Source organism: Uloborus diversus, chromosome 7 (assembly GCF_026930045.1).
Source record: "Uloborus diversus isolate 005 chromosome 7, Udiv.v.3.1, whole genome shotgun sequence".
In the NCBI taxonomy this organism is placed as follows: domain Eukaryota; kingdom Metazoa; phylum Arthropoda; class Arachnida; order Araneae; family Uloboridae; genus Uloborus; species Uloborus diversus.
Window position 1 is genome coordinate 85,062,298 of NC_072737.1, and position 22,321 is coordinate 85,084,618.

The following is a 22,321-nucleotide window of genomic DNA, read 5'->3' on the forward strand; positions in this document are numbered from 1 at the left end:
GCACCTATTTTCTGTGAAGTCCAAGAGCAATCTGCCCTCCCAAAGTTCAGACCAAAAAATCTTCGTGAAGGCAAGGGGCTTGTCCGTTAAGCCCCCTTAAAATTTCCCATTGGTGGGAACATGTTGACGAGCACCGCAACGTAATGGTTCCGTCGAGAACTCCCAGCCCGGATTCGCTGGTTGATCCGGCGCCTCATTTACATGAGGATACACCTCCACGTCTGCAGGTTTGCGGCAAGTCAAAAAGGATCACCGGCCAGGTTTGACAGCAGACTCGACACACTCAATTTTGAAACTGTCCAAAGTGTCGCCAGCTAGTCGGGTCCCTTCTTCAGGTGCGGGAATCCAACCCAGACACAAAGGGTAGTAGAAGAATAGCTGTCCGTCAGTTCCGCAGAGTTCGGTCGGGCATCCCCGTCGCACAATGGACGCGCGGCATCAAAAAAAGGGCACAGGACTGAAGATGCCACAGTGCATTACAAAAAAACATATGAAGGTTCTAGCATGATGTAAAAGATGCAAAGTATAAAAAATTATACAAATAAAAATTTGACGACCAATAGGCTCTGGGCCCAGCTGGACGGATCCTATTCAGTTTATAAGTCCCCAATAGAGCCATTTCCATGGACATTTTCGACCCCGGAAAAAACCTGCTTTTCACCGCATTCCGGTTATTTGTAGGGTATATGTGGATTTTTTCTCCTCCTGCTTGCTTCTGGGAGCAAAGCGGAATTTTACCCAGAATGTTACACAAAACAAATTCGTCTACTAGTTGCTAAGGATGCTGGGTAAAAACCGCTTTCTGTGGCACAATGGAAAACCTCTTTTTACATGGAAACATTGAATTTTTCAATCTTTTTTTTTTTTTTTGCGGAGCCAGAGCGGGGATTTACCGGGTCGAAAAGTGTTATGAACGTGGCTAATGAAGATCATTGGCCCTCTTAAAGCTATCCACCCCCCTGCTCATTAAAACTTCTTCCAGTAAGCTGTTCCAAGTGCCCACAACCCTACTAAGGAAGCAATTTTTCCTAATTTCCAGGTTAGCCTGAGATTTGAAAAGCCTCAAACAATGTTCCCTGATAACTAACCCCGTGTGTTGTTGTTACTCCAAGAGTTTGACCATTTTATGTAGCAATACCCAATGTGCGAAAATTACTAGGAAGAATGATGTTAAGATGGAACTACTATTTGAAAGAAACTAGTGCCAGGTTTTCCTGTTATTTTGATTGTTTTTGTAGAATATGATTCTTTTTAGTTATGTTTTTTTGAAAATTCATTCAATGTCCCCAACATTGCCGTCATGCATATACGCACATTGAGTGTTTTTTCAAAGCATGAAAATATTCCTTGACATTTTTAAAGGAGTGGAATTTGTTTGAAGGAGTGAAATATATGAAATTGGTGAAGGGGGACCATAATCAGGATTGACTCTACAGTCTTAAAACAAAAACCTAGCATTCTAATACAAATACAAGTGTGATAACCAGCAACGGGCTGTGGGCCCAGCTAGACGGATCCTAGTCAGTTTATAAGTCCCCAACGAATATCATTGGCCCTCTTAAAGCTATGCACCCCCTTGCTCATTACCGCCTCTTCCAGTAAGCTATTCCAAGTGCCCACGACCCTACTAAATAAGTTATTTTTCATAATTTCCAGGTTAGCCTGAGATTTGAAAAGCTTAAAACAATGACCCCTCTTCCTGCTTTTTGTACAAAAAATTTAACTCATTAACATCTTTCATTTTAGTAAATTTAAACAATTGAATGATGTCCTCTTCGACTCTCCTTATGCAACTAAGAATGAAATGGAAGACATCAAGGAAAGAAGTGCAGGTATCCCTCTTATAACACGATTAATTTGTTCCATGTAGTATTGAAACCGTGTTATATGAGGCTATTTTTAAAGAAGTTTTTTCAAATTATTTTTTAACCTAATTAATTATGCACGTATCATAAATCATGTCAATGTTTACCCTGTTGTATCAAAACCATGTTCCGTGTTATATCAAAAGCATGTTATTCGAGACCTTGAAATAATGTAAATCAAGGAACGTGTACCGTGTTATATCGAAACCAAGTCAAAAGGTGCAAATTTTATAATAGCTGAAATTTCGGCTCAATAGAACATACAAACGAAAACTGCCTACCAGAACATACAAAAACCCACTTATTTAAAAATAAGAGTTGTTATAAACGATAGAACTTAATTATTTTACGTACCTCAAATTAAAACTGTTATGCACAGCAAGAAAAAACTTGAGTTTTTTTATAGCAATAAAGTTCAACTGAGCAACAACAACAAAACAAAATATAAAATAAAATAAATAGAATTATTCTATTTATTTATTTTATATTTTGTTACAACATCATTTTTATTTATCGTTTGCCAAATTTAGCTTATGTTTAATCCTAATGTTATTTTCTTACAATGCATTGAAAACAAAATAATATTCATCTTTTTGCTTTCAGAACACTGATGAGAAAAATAAAGTATGTATTTAAAAGATAAAAGTTAGTGTTATATAGGGAATTCAAACTTTTGAGCTGAAGACAAACAAGTTTTCATAAAAGTTTCATAAAAATGAAGTAAAAACTTATTACAGTAATTATCATACATTCTTTAACAGTATTGAACAAAAATGAAATTCCTTTTAAAATTTGTTACATCAAAACATTGTAGTATTTAAAATCAAGGTTTGTACCATGTAATATCGAAACCACATTCTAATAATCGCAAATTTGGTACCGTGTAACATCGAAACCGTGTTATACGAGGGATGCCTGTGTTTTGATTTTAAATTTAAAACTGTTTTGCCATTTGGTATTTTAAAAATAACAAAATATGCAAATGTTATGTTTAAAAAAGTCAAATAGGGTTTTCTCCACTGCACTACCATATTTTTATTTTATATACAAAGCATTAAAAGATGCTTTGTTATTATTATTATTGTTTTTTTTTAATTTATTTATTTTATTTTATTTTTTTGTTACCAATTTTCAATGCATGAAATATGCTTGTAGAAAGAAGCATTAAAAATATCTCTGCCCACACATATCGCATCACGATTAAGGACACCACCAAAGTTTGCATGGGAACAAAGTTGATGATCAATGGACATAGGATGCTCAACTACTCGGATGCAAAGTGTGCCTTTTATTATTCATCTTATATTAACTTCCCTTGTATTTTATTTGTAAATAATTATCTTTAGTTGTTTTGATGGCGACTGATTTCCCTGCAGTGGCGACTTGTACCTTGAAAAAGTGAGGGGGCCAAATCATGGGTGCGCTCGCACCCCTCCCTTGGTTAAAAAAAAAAAGAAATTTAAGTTATTTTTTTTAATGTTTAAACTTTCTGAAAATAATCATGTGTGTTAAATAAATAAAATTGAATTCATTTTAAACACAGGACAAGCTACAAAATACTTAAACTACTAAGTAAATCATGAAATATATTAATATCATGTTTATGTCCATGATTGTCAGCAGGTTGGTGCACTTTCACCCCCTGACTTCCAAAAATAAAATTTAATTAATCAGATGGAGGAAAAGCTACAAAATGCATCCCGAAAATTATCAATCTCATGTTTATGTCCAGTACACTTTCCAGCACTGTAGTACACCTCCCTTGCAGCACCAGTAAGGGACTGCAAGAGAGGCACTTTCACCCACTGGATTTTCAAAATAAATAAATTTTAAAAAGCAATGATAATCTAATATTTTTAGTAGTAAAATTATTTTTAATCTTTTAATAACTAATCATTTGAAATGAGTAAAATTAATTTTATTTCAGGCAAGGTCAAATTACAAAAGAGCAAAAATATTGTGATCAGAGAAATATGTAAAATTTTTAAACTAATTAACTTCAACAAAGACGAAAATACATCTCAATATTCGCTTTAAAATAAATAAAATAAAATTAGATAACTAAATTTAAAAGAACTAAAATTAAATAAATTAAAAAATTAGTAAAAAAATCTTAGCGATTCACATGGGGCTTTTACATTTTGCATGTGAAACTGCCGGCGCCCATGGGCAAGATTCAGAATTTTTATGCTGGCAAAGAAAAAAATATCAACCTCCTTTTGTTTTCTCCAAATTATTGATAACTTGTCACATTTTCTTTGAAACTACATAAGCAGTAATTTAAAACAAGTAATAATTTCTGTGTAACAATGGGAAGACATTTTTTGAATAAAAAAAAATCTTGTAGCGATATATTCACACATATACATACAACACAACACACAACAGTGGTACATCTAGAAAATAACTTTTAATGGGGTTGGGGAAACAATAGGAAAGAAATTTTATCAATTTGATTGATTTGATTTGCTCATCAAATCGCTCAATTTTGAAACTTGTTATTTTAAATTCTCAGTTTTAGATGTCTTTGGTGATGTTAGGGGAAAGAACGGTACGGACTCGACGGAAATTTGTAGAAATTGATGCCTTAAAACTCTGTTACAGTCCATATTTATTGACGTTAGGGTAAGAGATGGAGCTCCAGGACTCTCCCCGAACTTTTATTTTATTTATTTATTTTTTTGAAAAATAAATAGAAATCAATTCCTTCTCCTCCCTCCAATTTTTCGAAATTGCAGTTCTAAGATCGCAATTGTAGACAAACTTTCAAGATTTTTACAGGAAGGAGTTCTAGAGCTTTCCCCTGGAATTTTTTTCAAAATTGAAGTCCTAAAATCGGACTGAGGGGAAAAAAAATCTTCGTATAATTCGTGGATGTCACGATGATTTAACATACAATTTTAGCAATTAAATTAAAAACGTGAAGTAATAATTTTTAAGGTATGTTCGAATCTAATATAAAAAATAATCTAAAAAATGATTATTTCCTCTCTAAATTGCTATTATAGTACGCAATTACTTGAAGATATAGAGCAAAGAAAGAAAGCAAACGGTCTATCTTGTGCAAATGAAGGTTTCTTCCTTTACTGTATGTTGTTTATTTTTCATAGCCTTAACTGAGTAAGAATATTCAAGCTATGTAAAATAAACAATAAACCGGCAGGGAAATGGTCTTGGCGAATCCTGTTGCAAATATTGAGGTTCAATGCGTTGGTGTTGAAGAAAAAAAAACACATGCACACATATAATCCACGGCAGCATTCCATCCGCATCTCATTAATTTTACACTTTTGTAATAGTTATCCGCAAAAAAATACAATACATTTTTTTTTCATACACATTCGCACAAAAAATAAATAAATAAAAGAAAAGAAATAAAAAGTTGCCTGAAAAAAGTGAGGGGGCTCGGACTCCCTCTGGCTCCTCCCAGGAGCCGCCACTGTTTCCCTGTTAATCCTATGGGGGGTGTATGAATGTGCAATGAAACTTTTCAGGAGTAACCACCCTCTGTTCCAAGAAAAAATTGTTCATTTAAAGAAGTGGTCTCACAGACAAGTGCCAACATAATGGTTACAGTCAAGCATCGTTAATGTGAAATTTCATAACTGCTTTATGTGAAATATTTATTCGGTCCCATGAGTTTATAACCACTTAAAATTTATCGTATAAGATGAAATCCAGTTGACATAAAATAGTTGGTCCTGTAAATGTTACATTAACAAGGTTTGACTGGATTGGATTGTTTGAACAATGTACACAAAATTAAAGCATTGAAAAATTCAGAAAAACAATGGGGTTGTTTCCTTCAGTCAAAAGTACTACTTTTAGCCACTGAAATCGATAGAATAAGTAAAAAAAATAACGTGGACCCAGAAAATACTTTCAATTTCCCAACAGTAATTTTTTAATTAATTTTTTTAAATGTCTGATTTTAAATGCCTGAAAACAAGGCGTGATCTTTATGATGTCACAAATGATGCAATTTGGTGCAGCTTTCTACCACGTTTCCACGTTATGATAATCAAGAAGCAAATTAAATATTGTGCTCTACGCTTGCTATCAACCATATCATTGCCAATGCACGTGAGTAAAAATGCGAATTAAATATTTTTCTCCGTGAATGGCAACCCAAAATGGCAGTTCATCATTTGTGATGTCATACGACAGAAAGGTAAACAATAAAAGCGCACCGATTTAAGTAATTTTTTAAAAACAGTAAACTTGATCAAATTATTTAATTCGTGTAAATATAAATCCTCATGTAAATATAAATTCATGTAAATATAAATTATTTTTATTTTAATACTATAAATGTTTGCTTTGTTTTACTTTTTTTTTTAATTATTCGTAATCAGATTTTCTTATCAGAATAATAAGTAATTTTGTTAATTAATAGTTTCACCAGATTATTAATATTAATAGTACATAAAATTCATTTTTTATATGAATCATATACTTATTATGTTAATTTTTTGTTCTAAACTCTTTTTTTTTTTTTGACGTACTGTAAAGGACCATGCAAGGATTGCTGAAAACCTAGCAAACCCCAAATTTTGAGGCATGCTGGCTAATACAGTGTAATACGATAAAAAAAATTTATGATACCCTACAAAAAAGAATATTACAATGCATCCATTGTTAGATGAATTTTCAGACAAAATGGTAGATACCAAGTAAAATATTTTAAAGGTATTTTTCTTTCAGTTCACTGTACGTTTATCTGCTATGACTATCACATAACCTACAAAAACCATCCATATTCTAACAACTTGATCTACTTTTATGTACATCATTTTTGGTTTTAAATATGAATCTGCTAGTTGATTATTCAATTGTTTCTAAATAGTTGTTCACAGCATATGTCACTTTGTGTTTACTGTTCTAACATCTTTTTGTTTCAGAATAACTAAAATTGTGTAATTAAGTTAAATTTTTATGCCGCTAATAGTGTATTTTGGAAACGGTCCGTACGTCATCATTGAGTAACTTATTCATTTATTAAATACTGTTTTTTTTTCTTTATTTACAGATTTTATTACCGCTGAGCCATTATACTGTGAAACTTGTGGCCAGTGTTTTTCAGTACCTCTACGAATTGAAAACACACCAACAAATCCATTCTGGAGAAAGTGCTTTAACTTGTGAAATTTGTGGGGAGTGTTTTAAGAGGAAATACAGTTTAACAAAACATTTGAAAATACATTCAGGTAATGACTGTCAGAATGCAAAACTGACTGTTAATTTATCTATTTCTGTTCAGTGTTTTATCATTAGTATTAATACTGCGACTCTCAATAACTCAAAGCCTTATAATTTGAATGTTCCTTTATCTCTAAGTTTCCATTCGGTCCCAAATTAACTGTCTCTGATAAGTATGGTATCGTTGTAACTATTCGACATTAATGTCTCAGAATTTCAATTATTGAAATTATTTTTTAAAAATTTCATCTTGCAGGCACTTTATGAGCAATAAGGTTAATTTTGAAAAAATCAAACATCTTCCGAGCAAAAACATGGGATTTGATGCATATCCCCTTGTATAAAATAAAATGGGGTTCAAATGAGCCAATTTTTAGATTTTTAAAATATGGGCTTTTTGAGTTAATCTCACTTCAAAAATTGTTAATTTTTGAAAATTTCAAATTTTTAAATTTGATTTTCTAGGCTGTATGAATCTTCGTATTAAAATAAAATATGCCATGAAACTAACACGAAAGGGTTTCAGACTGTCATCTCTGTTTAGTAAAAAAAAAATCATAAGGGGAAAATCTTTTATTTGACCTATTAAGACCTGATTTTAAGCTTTATGACAATTTCAAATAAACACTTAGGATGACACTGGATTTCAGAAATCAAGGAATTCTATTGTTTGGGAATATCGGTCTGGAAATATTGAGTAATTCAAATGCAGGGATTATTTTAGCCTTCATGATCTGATGATCATGTCAATCATTAGAACCATGAAACATCATAGCTTTGTCATTAATATAATTCTGAAACTATTTTTATTTAAAAAATACCTTTTAGACGATTGCAATGGACGATGTTAAAGTCTAAAGTTGGGAATCTGGCATTGTAAAATTTTTCTATATATTCGTATTTGAGTTTATGCTTTGTTTTCGACTATAAATTGCTTTAATTTTTGTTATAAGAGTTACAATTTGTTTTATGTGTATAACATATTTACTGGAGCTTGTATGTATTTCATTTAAAAATAAATTTTAGGCTTTTTTTCCTTTAATAGAACGATTTCAAATGTTGATATGAAAATGTTAGTTTCAAGTTTTTGCATTTTTAAAAGTCATTAAGTTTTTGATTGAAAGATATAAAGTCGTTACTTCATTTCTTTGCATCAATAAATTTATGCTAAATTAGCATGAAATGACAAGTATCACAAGGTCATTGAGTAGCTGAAACTAATAAAGGGAGTGTTAATTTGAGATTTTATGTCAACCTGGCTTGTTTTCCGAATCAGATAGAAATTTTTAACTTATTCAGTTTTCTTCCTTTTTTTAAAAAAAATTGTTAAAATATTTAAAATAAAATGTACTTTTTTCTCTCTCTGTCACAAAGTTTTTTTTTCTTCTCAAAAATTTGATTTTCTTCGCTATTTAGTTGTTGTTTTGACTAGGATCTGACAAATCCTGAGCGACAGGTCCCTTGGATGACTAGTTCTTACAGAACAAGAATCATTCATCTATCATGTTGCACTGAATTTTCCTATAAACTCTGAAAAATATTTTGACACCTAAAAATTTTCCGTCTCCCAAGATTTTACAATTTTTGTAGGTGTCTGGTTATAGCTATTGTTTTTTTTTTTGGATAGTTACAGAAGTGTATTCTAACTTTTACCTTTTAAGTTTTTGACTTTTACTCATGCACTTTTATGTATGAGGCAGTGAGAAGCAAAGGGATATAAGTGGACATTTTCAAGTTTTGAGTAAAAGCGCGTTTAAAGTTCCGGTCCTATGTAGGCTTTTATTGAAAAGTTTTTCTAAATCATGCTATGTAGCAGCTCCTACCTTGGCAACTAGTTATATCTCTTGCACCAAAACAGAGAGGTTTACCTACCATTTGTACCGGTTATCTCCAAAATTTAAATTTTGGTACACTTACGTTCTTTTGCTTCTTATTGCCTCATATATGATTTAAAAGTTGTCTCTTTTCAATCGAAGCCTTTGTTCATTACCTTCTCGTAACGATAATTTTCTCGTAACAATCAAATTTAATTTCTTGCAGTGTCTAAAAGTATTTCTTATTTTTAAAAAATGAATATCCAGGTCTCGCAGCTGATAGAAAAGGTGAGCATTATTCTGAAACAAAAAGTTATCGTATTCTACCTGATTGGTTTACAAAAGAAGATAGTTTGGGTCATAGAATTTCAAGTTGGTGCAAAAAAGTTGACGAAGATGATGTTGAATGCTTTATTTGTCATAAAATTATTTGCTGTACAAAAAAAGGATTTGGTGCTTTATCACAACATGTCTCTACAATAAAGCATCAAAGAAATGCAAGCTTAAAATTGTGCTAATAAAGGCTGATTTGTTAACTTATTCCCAATTACTTAGTATTAATTTTACTTATTAGCAATCACAAATATTAAAAACAGTATATTTTTTGTTTGTCTTGCTTGTTAATTTATCAATATAAAAATATTTCACCATATACTACCGACTGTATTAAAAGTTTTCATTTAAGAATTGGCACCATTTTGTGCAAGTCGACACAATTTTAAATAAAACTTCCAACTTACAACTTGTTATGAATTTTTTGCATTTAGTGCTTAATGCATTTGAAAAGCTGCTTAAAAAGTGCTTAAAGAGGGCTTGATTTTGGAAAATGAGTGTGAACCCTGTAATCAAATAATAATAAAATAAACATTTTATTTTTCTTAATTTTGCATTAATTTCAAAATTTACGTTTGATGGTAAAAAAATTTTCAACAATTAATAAAATCAACAGCTAGTATAAGAGAAATAAAAATATAAAAAGATCCCAAGAACATGCAAAAATGTTCTGAAATCATTAGGAAAATAAATTAAATTTTAGTACCATTCATGAGACATATCCTCCCTCATAAAAACTTCATTCTTACTCAAAAATATCATCAATCAATGTCCATTTGCATAGCCAAAAATAAGTGATGCATCTTTATGTAAACAGGAAACAATTTGTCGAAAATTGAAACTAGCAGTTGGAACTTTATTTAAACAAGAAATAAGTTTTCAAAAATAAAACTAGCACAATAGGAACAATGCCTTACAAGATGATAGGATTTAAATCAACAAGACAGCACACTAAACAATTATTTGACTTCACCAGAAATATGATGGTTGAAATTCAGACAAATGTCAAAAAGACCCTTTTTGGAAAACCATTTCAATTTTGAGATATAACACTAGAGACCTAAGAAGAAAGGGTAGTGTAAGCAGGTGGTTTTGAGTTGACAAATTAAAAGGACATTAGCTGAAGTTCAATTCAAGCATTCATATATAGTGGCGCCAGGCTTTGAAAATCACTGGGATGCATAAACAGAGAACAAAAGAGGAAAGGAAGAAGTAAAATTTCAAATTTTAACCTCAAAGAAAATGTACTTTCCTTTTTTAAATAGAATACTTGATGAAAAATACCAACTTTAGGTTATTACAACAGGCAATAGGTGGCTGGTGCATCGAAAAAATGGGATGTCGAAGAAGGTGCGGGGGGGGGGGGGGCAGGTTAGGTGAGCAGAGCCCCAACAGCTGACCTTTTTAATGATTTGAAGTTTAACATTACTATTGATTAAATAACCTCTAAAAAATTAGAGACGTGACCTAAAAAATTGGGATAGATGACGATAGTAGACCCCTTTCTTCTAATTTAGAGTTCCATTTGACTTTTTACAAAATAATAACTTGAAAAAATACAAAACCGACACTTATTAAGTCAGTTCTCCTTTCTTTAAACACCTGAAACGATCAATTTTATCATTTCTTTCATTGATCATTAATTTTAACTTAGAAAAGTGGAATGGCAAAGCCTCTTTACATTATAAGTGAGGGGGCAATTGCTCCCCTCCCCTGTACAAGCTGCCTATCCAACAGAAATGTTTCTCTAAAATAATGATATGCAATCATTTCACAGCCATTGCACCCCCCCCCCCCCACACACACATGTACTTCCATGATTGAATATGCCCCAGTTATGTACAATTTAAAGCATCTTTTAAATTATAGCCTTTGTTAATCACCTTCTCTTAAAATTGATTTGTGTTAGGAATTTAATTTGTTCCAATGTTTAAAAATATTTCTTATTTTTAAAAAATGAACATCCAGGTCTTCCAGCTGAAAGGAAAAGTGAACATTGTTATGAAACAAGAAGTTATCGTGTTCTACCGGAATGGTTTATAAAAGAAGATAGTTTGGGTCATTTAATTTCAAGTTGGTGCAAAAAGGTTGATGAAGATGAAGTTGAGTGCTTTATTTGTCATAAAATTATTTGCTGTACAAAAAAAGGATTTGCTGCTTTAACGCAACATGTCTCTACAATTGTGCATCAAAAAAATGCAAGCTTAAGATTGTGTGCTAATAAATGCTGATTTCTTTATCTTAATATATTGTAATCAAATTAATAATGCTAGCAAACACAATTCAAAAAAAAAAAAATAGGTAAATTAGTTTCGGGTAGAAGCTGTTTTCTGTTTTTTTTTGATGACAACACTGGGAAACAGTAACACAATTTCTGTTCAAATCAGTTTTTGAGCTGTTTTAGCTTAAAAATAGGCATGCTGTTTGCAAAACTAATTGCAGTAAATTTCTGGTTATCCATGGTCTTTCATGAGAAAAAAAATATTAGTGATGATTAACTCTAAATGTAGATATATATATATGCGCGCATTTTAACTTAACATTCCTGTTTCTTTCTTTCCCATACCTTCTAATGACATCAAACTTTCCACAAAAGAACCAGACTTTTATATCAACACTATTTATTTGAGTAAACGAGAGACCAGACCCATTTTGTTCAAAAAAATTCCTCTAATCTGCCTTATACATTTTTGAAGTTACCTAGCTTGATCTCTTTCAGTTAATTTGTTTGTACGTTGTTTTTGTGTGTATCTATGTAACCCGTTTCCAATAGTATGTGATCCTTTTTTAGCTTTTACATAAACTCTTTTCATGTACTGTTATTGTTTTAGCTATAGTTAAATGCAAGTGTTATTCTTTTAAGCTATTACACACGTCAGTATTGTTTTTTACTTACTTTGTGGATTATTCACGACAGTCACTTATCCGTTGTTACCATCCCACCCTATTCCGTGGATAATCAGGAATTGAATGTGTAGTTTTCTTCTACCCTGTTGGGTATTTTCTTTACACTTTATGTGAATGTATCACAAGAAACTCTATTACTCTTCTATTGACTGATATAAACCTTTTCAAATTGAAATCAAATGCTTCTTTTCCAAAGATTGTTATTATTTATCACAAATTTTAATTCACTTTACTGTCACGGCGAAAGTTTAATTCCGTGTTCATCAGTAACAAAAAGTTTTTTTTTTTTTTTTTTTTGCCCTCTACTTTTTCAAAAATATGCTATATTTTGTCAATTGGCAAGTTTGATCCCTATGGAGCTCAGCATAATGCAATAAAATTGAGTTTGTTTATGGACTTAAAGGCCACTAGTTATTCAAAAGAAGTCACAGATCTAAGATATCGAAATCGCTGTTTACCAGTGTATTTTTATGGCTTTCAACATTTTATTCTATCATCACTCAAACATAACAGTTTTGCAGGTTTCTTAATTGTGTTGAGAATGATTAATTTGGTATACCTGCTTTCAATGAGATTTATTCTAGTTGATAGACAGTCGCTCTAAAATATTTCACTGGTTTTTATTAAAAACTAGAAAGTCGCCCGTCAAGGTATGATGAGTGAAAATTGCTTCTCCATTTGAACGAAGCCATTGTCTGTTTGGTGATATTTTGATTGTTGAAATTGTAGCCAACCAACTCCAGTGGATTAACCCTAAACTCCAGTAGGTAGCATTCATTGTTGACCATTTTTTTGTTTCTTCATTCCCCTGAAATGAGTCTTACCAGTAAAAGTTGCCGGATCGAGTTCAACCTTGTAACAATAAAGCCTTTCCCTACATGTTTAACGTCACCAAAACGTGTTATCAAATTATCATGCTGTAGCGCGAGTTTCATTCAACAAACATGCAGGTTACTTGATCATCGGCTATTATTTATATGAGGATATTAAATTAAGAAAGAAAAACCTTTCTAAAACCAATTTTATTTTATTGAGCTAATGCTGATACAGTACTGTATGTTTAAATAATAGCACATATTTAGAGTGATTAAAATTAAAACAATCTTGATATATCTGTTGAAATATATTCATGAAATTGGACAAATCATATTGTAATGATGTAAATACTGACTATTTATATTTATTACATGGGAAAAACAAAAATAGAAGTCTAGTGGTAGCATAAAGAGGCTAAAAACTTTGAAAGTTGGAGTGATCTTGCTAGTCACAGTTGATATTTAAACATCATTATAACAAATTTAACATAAAAATGACAGATTCCTCAGACAAATCCTTGTTAAAAAATGCTATTACAATATCAACTCATTGGAAGTGTTTTTTTTTTTTTTCAAATAATGCAAAAAGTAAAATAATTAAAGATAGGTTGTTTTTTTTCCTTGCAGAATTTTGACAGGGTACAGTAAATATTTTACAACAGAACTTTTGCAGAGCTGCAATAACATTTATTTTACGTTCCAGATTTTTAATACATCCATCTAACAAATGATTTGCAATAGGAAGTTACTATGAATATAATAAGAAAACATATCCATGAGTTCAGTAAATATGTTGTAACTATCACTATATTGTTACTTCAATAAAATGGAGGACTTTAAAAATTTTAAACACTCTAAATTAAGAGCTCACTTGTAAATCATAACTAAAACAACACACATAGGCATATACATTAGTTTGATTACAAAAGACCAGGTACATTCTTTGCACATTGCAAACAATGCTTCCTAATTTTCAAACAACGTTCTAAATTTTACACTAAATAATGAAATATGTAATTACATGTTGCAGATTTCTATGAAAATCTGAGTGACATACTATTGAGTAAAGAATATCTAGAAAAATATGCAATAACTATTTCGACAACTTTATATACCTGGCCCATTATGCACAAGCCCATTGACATAACATTCTTACACAGCATAAAAAGCGAATTCTAAATGCTAAAAGCAAACACACGGACATTTAATCTACCATGAAACCCGGTTAAAAACATACAAAATTTGCAATATTATTTTTATAGAATTGCCTGAATCACATACTACACTGTGTTATGATGGCTTGAAGGATTAAATCCATGAAGTATCTTCACCGGTTAACCATGTTGCTATACCATGCACTTTCAAACGGATAGTGGATAAAATGAATCCTCCACATTTGTGTGGATTCTTTGTGAGTACATTCCATATTTTCAAGCATGATGATTACATCCACTAATGAAACTTTGTACAAGCTTCTAATATAATACACATCAATAGCAAAATATAAATATACATATATTTTTGATGCAATCACATATTAACGGAGATAAAAACATACACATACTGTCAAATGAATTTTCACATGCATAGCACTTCAGTCTGCTTATATATCAAATACTTTTATGATTACTTCTGACATAATGTTAAAAAAAATATGTACATTTAATTTTGCAGTTTTAATTCATATTGAACCTCTTTTTCCCTCTAAGACAGAAGGGTCAAATTATGGATGATTAAAAATGTTCTGCTAGCTTTACTGCTGAGGTAATTAAAACTCATATTGATTGAATGGATTCAAATGTCAAAAAAATCACTGCACTTAAACCAAACACAATAATTATAATCGAAAGAGCTATAATGTGGAGAAAATCGTTTGATATGGACAAAAAATAGTAATATAATCAGTTATACTCATATTTCTCTTCAAAATATATCTGGTGAAAAAACAACTTTTAACACTCAAACCTCAAAGTACAGTACCCGCCACTAATAAAATCAACTGCTTTTTAAAATCAAAACTGGAAGAACAGAATCATTGCAATATCAAAACATGCTAAAACTATCTTTAATAAAATCACCATCGCCGTTTTATAAAATCAAACTTGTAGACATCAAACGTAAAATTTTGACAAGGAAGCACCAAGAAATGAAGGAATTTCAGAAGGTGACAAAATCTCAGTGCCAAACTTGCCCATCCTAATAGATGTCAAAAAAGTGTTAGGTGTTAATTGATGCACTATAGAGCAAAGAGGAAAATATAACGTAGAAAGTTACAAAACAATTTGAACATTTTGTTAACTTTCAAACTATATTGAACCTTAACTTTTCCGTTATGGTAAAGTATTGCTGCATTGTTGTTTAATTAAAGCCCTTGTGCAAATAAAAAAGAAATATGTACTTCACGTTCATTTAAAATGTCAACTATATTTTAGAACACTTCAAACAAAAATAAATGAAATAATTCATTTTGTTTTTAGAGTTGTATTTAAATTTCAAAACCTTTCATTTTTTAAGTGAGAGTAGGTATGCCAGTTTATAAAATCAGCCGTTTTATAAAATCAAGTGTCCTCAGAACGAATGTGATTTTAATAAATGGCAAGCACTGTATTGCATATAAAATTGTCTTTCAAATATAATGCACAACTAATTTGCAACATGCACTATATTCTAGTTGATTACTTTGCAGGTGCTAATTCATTTTTAAATTTTCAAATCATAACTTTTAGTGCATATGTTAACAAAAATTTTCCAGTTAAAAAGATATTTCGACTAGTTTTCAGTACAAAATCCCTTTAAAAACTGCAAGATGCGTAACTTTTTCTTTCAAGAAACAAAAAAATTTAAAGGGAATTTTTAAATTCAACAAGCAGGAATGAGATTTTAAAATAAAACATGCTTTATAATAAAAACAAAAATAAACAATGGGATGAATTAATAAAATATCCAACAAATAGTGGATCAAATATAACATTTTACCTATCTTACACACCTTGTTTCAAAAGATAGCTTGAAAACTCAGAATAATGCAAATAACAAAACTAAAAATTTAGTTTAAAACTCTGTAATCTAATTTATATAATTATATAGCAAAAATCAATACACACACATATATATATACATATATAAATTAATTTTGTAAAAATATTTAACAACACAGCATGAGATTTTACAAGAGTATGTAGTTTAGACAACATTCATTTCAGAAAATATTGTTTATTCAAACTCATACATGAGAACAAGCATTTCTTTACAACAATTAAACCTTCTAAAATTTAAAAGTTTGAAACTCGGACTATCAAAATAAACAGATCTACATTACTGTAAATAACTTTTCACAGAAACAATTTTATTGCTATTTGGCAACAAAGAAATCAATAAACAATTAGTCAAAATCTTCGTTTGTAAAATTTTTATAATTAGATTTTTGACTAATATGATTCACAAACATTTTTAAAGCAGCCTAATCAATTTTCACTACCCGATCAAAATACTTAAAAAACCAAACCTCCAAAATTTACCTCCAAAAATGGAACACGTTTGTTCCCAATAACTGAATACATTTTTAGGAAGTTTTAAACGTATTGTAACAATTTTATTTTGTTTTAAAATCTATTTCATAATAGTTTTTACCAAGCACTATAGTTCAGTAAACTTGCTAAAATCTAAAATAATTTTCTGATTGATAATTGCGAACGCATTTCTGGTAAATCTTCCAAATTTGTTTCAATCCACCAAAACAGGAGGGAAATAAATATTTAATGCTGAAACATTTTTGAAAGAAAATCTTTGAATCGACTACAGTAACCCTTGGATATATTGTTCTTAAGCAGTAACTTTCTGCCACTAAGCCACGGCTAAAGCATAACTACATGCAATATACCAACAGCTTGGTCATCCTATTGAAAGACTGCAGTTTTGTTCTTGTTATGGGCTCGTCAGTCCAAGGGTGCCTATTCCCCCCCCCCCCCCCCAAAAAAAAACAATAACAAATTTTCAACCTTCTTTCCCTTTTTTTTATTTTTTAGCTCTTTTTTATTTTATTTATTTTTTAAGTATTTTTTATTGATTTATTTATTTATAATAATAATTATTATTATTGTTATTATATTAGAAAAGTTCTGTGCTATGCCAACGACATATAAATAAACACACACAAACTAAATAAAATAATGAAATAAAATGTAAACAGAAAAAAATAAAATGAATAATTTAAATTTAAAAAAAAATCAATAAATAAATTTAAATAAATAGATTAAAAGACATTTTAAAAATCCTGCCCTAAAATTTTGATGGCGCAACTTGCCCCATAATCCTTTCTTCAAGGCACCCCTGCATCAGTCTGGAATAGAGAATAAGTCTCTGCATAGGCGCCCATATGCAAAATTGTAAGGGGGGGGGGGCTCAGATATTTTAACCATGGTTTAGAAGGTTCCATTTTTCCCATGGAAGCTGATTTCAGGACAGATTAGAGTCATTAAAATTTGACATTTTTAATAACTTATTCATTTATGGCTGGAGAAGAAATGTTTTTACATTTTTGAAAAGAAAAAAGTACTAAAAGGAAGGAAGTTCTAATTTCTAAGGGGAGTTCGAGGCCCCCTACCCCCCTATATGGGCACCCTTGAGTCTCTGGGTGGGATAACCAAGCTGTCGGTATATTGTACCTGTGTACCTGTTTGGGGGAGACAAAAAAATATATATATAGCACTGTTGATATGTTTCTATCATTTATACGTTTTTTAAATTGATCCCTGCAAAACATAGTAATGTATACCTATAATATGTTTCTTCCTTTATACGCTTTTTTCATACAGTCCCTTAAAAAGCATGTAAACGGTGATTCACTGTATATATATAACTGAGGTCATTAAAAATACTGATTCAAGTACCTGATTTGTGCATACCGATTCAAGTAGCTGATTTGTGCATCTACAATAGAGTTAGTTTATTCTTACCTTAGGATGAATTTCTTATAATAATAATAAAAGGAAATTGTATTACCAATTGCTTTTTTTAAATAAAAAATGAATTTAAAATATTTCATTGTTTTTTAATGAAATACTACTTGAAATAATAATTAAATGTAGTCAATTCCGAACAATTAATTACATGTCTGTTTTACCTTATTGTAAAGTCAGTCTAATGTTCTTGACTGAAAAGTTTCATGAGAAATACAATGCTTCTACTAATTAAAAAGTCTCAATTTTAAAGCAAATTCTTATTTCCTGTATTTTGTCAGGAGCTAGATAAAAGGTGCGATATATATCTGAATGAGTAATATAACAAAGAGTTGTTGTATTACTTATTTATATGCATTTAAAAGCAAAATGTTATAGGGTATATGGGGGGGGGGGGGGTTATAAGGAATTCAAAAAGGCTTTTGACAAAATAAGAGAGATTATTTTATTGATGAAGAGAAACAGTATTTACCAAGACTGCAGAGTTTGAGGAAAAATAATGACAGACTGCAGGAATTTTACAGCCTTCTACCATGACTCTGACTTTCATTTCCTAGCCATATCAGACTGCAGACTAGAAGGGAAACAATATAACCAAGGGTTGTATTTCATTCTGAGTACACTCTCCAGAACTGTACTTAACTTTTTTTTCTGATATCAGTAAATGAGTTAGTACAGCTTAAAATTATGATATTTATTGTCCTTTCACTGTTGACAGTTCAATTTAAGCTTATCTGCTATTCTTAGTTTCAATAATGGATTCAATCACTTCTGTTATTCTTTTTTTCAAAATCCTATATAAACATGTAAGTAGTGTACAAAGTGCTTATATTTTTCATAATCTAACCATTAAACTCTTCAAGAGGCGAGTTCTTAACTTGTGAAAAGTACATCATTTACATGCTTCTAAAAGAAGATCACATATATAACTTTTTTTTTAACAAAAAGTTTTTACTTGTAGTCTTTTATTTTATTTTTTTATTTTTTACAACATAAATGACTTGAAGTCCTTATTTCATTTTAACTGTATTGCTAGAATCAATTAAATTATAACACAGATCAAAGTATTAGGTACTATTGTAACTTTAACCTGACCAAAAATCCATATACCATATTTAAATTTTAACTTACACAACTGATTTGACACTTATGATGTCACCCAGCGAAAGTGAAAGTTGCATACTCTTCATACGAAATCTTTATCAAATATTACCTGCATGAACATGGCTAAAATTTGGTTCATCGGATTTGGTAATGAATTTTGATCATCAAATATTAAGCAACTTTTACAAACCTAGGAATCTAAACTTTCAGATCACCAATTTACAACACATATATCTTATGTGTGCAATGCAAACACATACTCAAAGGCAAAATTTAGCGCCAGATCTACGATTTTTCCTCGCCAGGGTAAATCTTGAAACTGCAGCTCTTACTTCTTTTTTTTTTCCAAGTTTTTATATCTTGTTTCAATGAAAAGTAACACAAAAACAGGGTAAACTTGCCACCTGGGGCAAGGACCACAGCTTGCTCTCCCTAGATCCGGCACTAGTAAAAATGGACAAAATCAGAACGAATGATTTTACCATATTAGATTATATACTTATGTTTTTATCAAAATCTCAAAGTTGAAAAAATACCATAAATTGAAAGGAATAACTATTTTAAACACAGCATCCAGTTATCTTCATTGTTAATCAATATTTCCATTGTCAGTTCATTGCTTATTTGAAGCAAAAAAAACAAATTTGTTTTAAAGATTTAAAATATATATCTATATTCTGTAACAGATAAAGAAAACAGACTTCTCTGTTTTGACCCTGATGCATTTCAAAAAAAAAAAAAAAGCTCAGAATGGCTGTTTCAAGAAATCAAAAAAGCTTTTCTTTTAACATATTTTATACAGCTGAAATTTTAAGATGTAAATATACTATATATTTGTAGTAACATAAATATATATTTAGTAATGTATGAAATAAACAAATATGCAAAAAAAAACATGGTCAACAAAATGTGTAAGGATAAATTGTTCATACAAGGAAAAACTAAACAAATAACAATTAAATAATAATAGAAAAAACATTTAAAATTTCTTAATTTTAAACAAACTTTGAAATTTATGTTTGAAGGTAATTTTTTCTCAACAATTAATAAAATAACAGCTAATATAGGAGAGAAATAACAAAAAACATTTCAATTCAGGAACAAGCAAAAATGCTGTGAAATCACTAGGAAAAGAAGTTACATTCCAGTGCTTATTCTCACTATATCAGCCATATTCTCACTCATGAAAACTTCATTTTTACCCAAACTATCATCGATAAATGTCTATATGCAAAGCCAAAAATGAGTGCTGCATCTCTATGTAAACAGAAAATAATTTGGCAAAAGTTAAAACTAGCACAATAGGAACAATGCATTAAAGATGGTGAGATTTTACTAAGCAAAACAGCATGCTAAAGAAATATTTGACTTCACCAAAAATATGATGGCTAAAATTCAGATAAACGTCAAAAAGACTTTTTTTTAAAAGTTTGATAAAAGTATAAGAAAAAAAATCACAGATCTAAGAAAGGATCATTACTGCGGGAAAGCCCATTCATTTTGAGCTATGGCACTAGAGACACAAGCAGCAAGAGAAGTGTGAGCAGGTGGTTTTTCAGTTGACAAATTGAAAGGACATGGCTTAGCAACAGGTTTCGTATCATTTGATGTGTTAAAATGACAAGGCTTTGTCATTGGCTTATCATTCGGAGGTGCATTGAAAATATATGGTTTACTCAATGATTTAACTTCATTTGTTAAACTACCAAAATGACATATTGGCTTAGTGATATCTGCTGTAATTGGTGATTCTTTCATGCTCATTCTTATGTGCAGATCTAACATTACTTTTCGGGTGAACTTGAGTCCACAGTGATCACAAACAAACGGTTTTTCACCCGAGTGTGAACGCAAATGTTTCTGTAAATTGCCCTTTTGACTGAACTTTTCATCACAAAGTTCACAAACAAATGGCTTCTCACCGGTATGTATGCGTACGTGCTGTTGGAGAATGGTCTTCTGGCGAAATCTTTTCCCACAATGCTCGCATCCATAGGGTTTCTCCCCAGTGTGCACACGGATGTGTTGCAAGAGAATTGCTTTTTGGCTGAACTTCTTGTCACAGAAATTGCAGGGGAAAGGCTTTTCTCCGGTGTGGACACGGATGTGTTGGACCAATATTGCCTTCTGAGAAAATTTCTCGCCACAGCGCTCACAGCCATAAGGCTTCTCTCCAGTGTGAATTCGGATGTGTTGGTGAAGTATTGCCATCTGGGTGAACTTTTTTCCGCAGTATGGGCAAGTGAATGGCTTTTCTCCCGTATGCAGCCGGATGTGTTGATCGAGAATCGTTTTCTGGTTGAAACGCCTTCCACATTCTTCACAAGTGTAAGGCTTTTCCCCAGTATGGATTCTGATATGTTGCTGCAGAATGGTTAACTGGGAAAACTTTTTCCCACAATACATGCAAGTGTAAGGTTTCTCGCCGGTGTGAATACGGATATGCTGCTGGAGAATAGCCTTTTGATTGAAACACTTGTTGCAATGTTCACAGACGAAAGGCTTTTCTCCGGTATGTATTCGCAGATGCTGTTGCAGATTTGCTGCCTGATTGAATTTTTTGTCACAATGCTGACAGATATATGGCCGTTCGCCAGTATGTATGCGCATATGCTGAGTAAGTGTTCCTTGAGAGTTAAATGTCTTTTTGCATACTTTACAAGCAAATGGTTTTGAGTGAAATAGGGCATGCTGATGGAAACTGATCTTATCAGCAAAAGTTTTGCCACACTGATCACATATCAAAGTTTTGTCACCATTAATCTGTGGTAATGAGCATATTATACTTTTTTCTCCATTACCTTGAGGTATAGTACAAACTATACCTTTTTCACCATTTAACTGCGGCACAGAACATACTATACCCTTTTCTCCATTTAGTTGTGGCACAGAACATACCAAACCCTTTTCCCCATTTATTTGGGGTACAGAACATACCACGCCCTTTTCCCCATTTATTTGGGGTACAGAGCAAACTAATCCTTTTTCTCCATTTATTGATGTTCCAGAAACATTCTGATTTCCGGGTTTTTGTTCTTGTTGATCAAAAGTTCGTCCTGGTGGGTATAAACCAAGAGGAATGGACTGGAATGCCATCCCCGAGAAAAACAAATTCAACATTTAAAATTGTAAATTGATACACTGTTATCTTCAATAAATTGTTCCCAACTTCACATTTCATGGAAAATGCATCACTTTCTAATATATCTGAACATCAATTTTTATTTATGCTTGTTCTTTTTTAGTCATAAAAATTAAAATGCTATTTTTACAAGCAATCATATATTTTTTATAACAGCTTAACAATATATAATGTTGAACTTACA

General features: G+C 31.2%; 2 protein-coding genes across 2 annotated transcripts; one reads left to right on the plus strand and one right to left on the minus strand.

Annotated features, from left to right (window-relative positions):
- Positions 1-1,191: 1,191 nt before the first annotated feature.
- On the plus strand, positions 1,192-11,442 carry LOC129226770 (zinc finger protein 599-like). The gene is made up of 3 exons (XM_054861399.1): positions 1,192-1,832; positions 6,895-7,072; positions 11,180-11,442. Exons 1-3 carry the CDS (start codon positions 1,764-1,766, stop codon positions 11,440-11,442), a joined length of 510 nt encoding a protein of 169 aa, XP_054717374.1. The 5' UTR covers positions 1,192-1,763.
- Positions 11,443-20,471: 9,029 nt separating this feature from the next.
- LOC129226771 (gastrula zinc finger protein XlCGF57.1-like) lies at positions 20,472-22,091 on the minus strand. Its single transcript, XM_054861400.1, has one exon. It carries the CDS (start codon positions 22,089-22,091, stop codon positions 20,472-20,474), a length of 1,620 nt encoding a protein of 539 aa, XP_054717375.1.
- Positions 22,092-22,321: the final 230 nt, after the last annotated feature.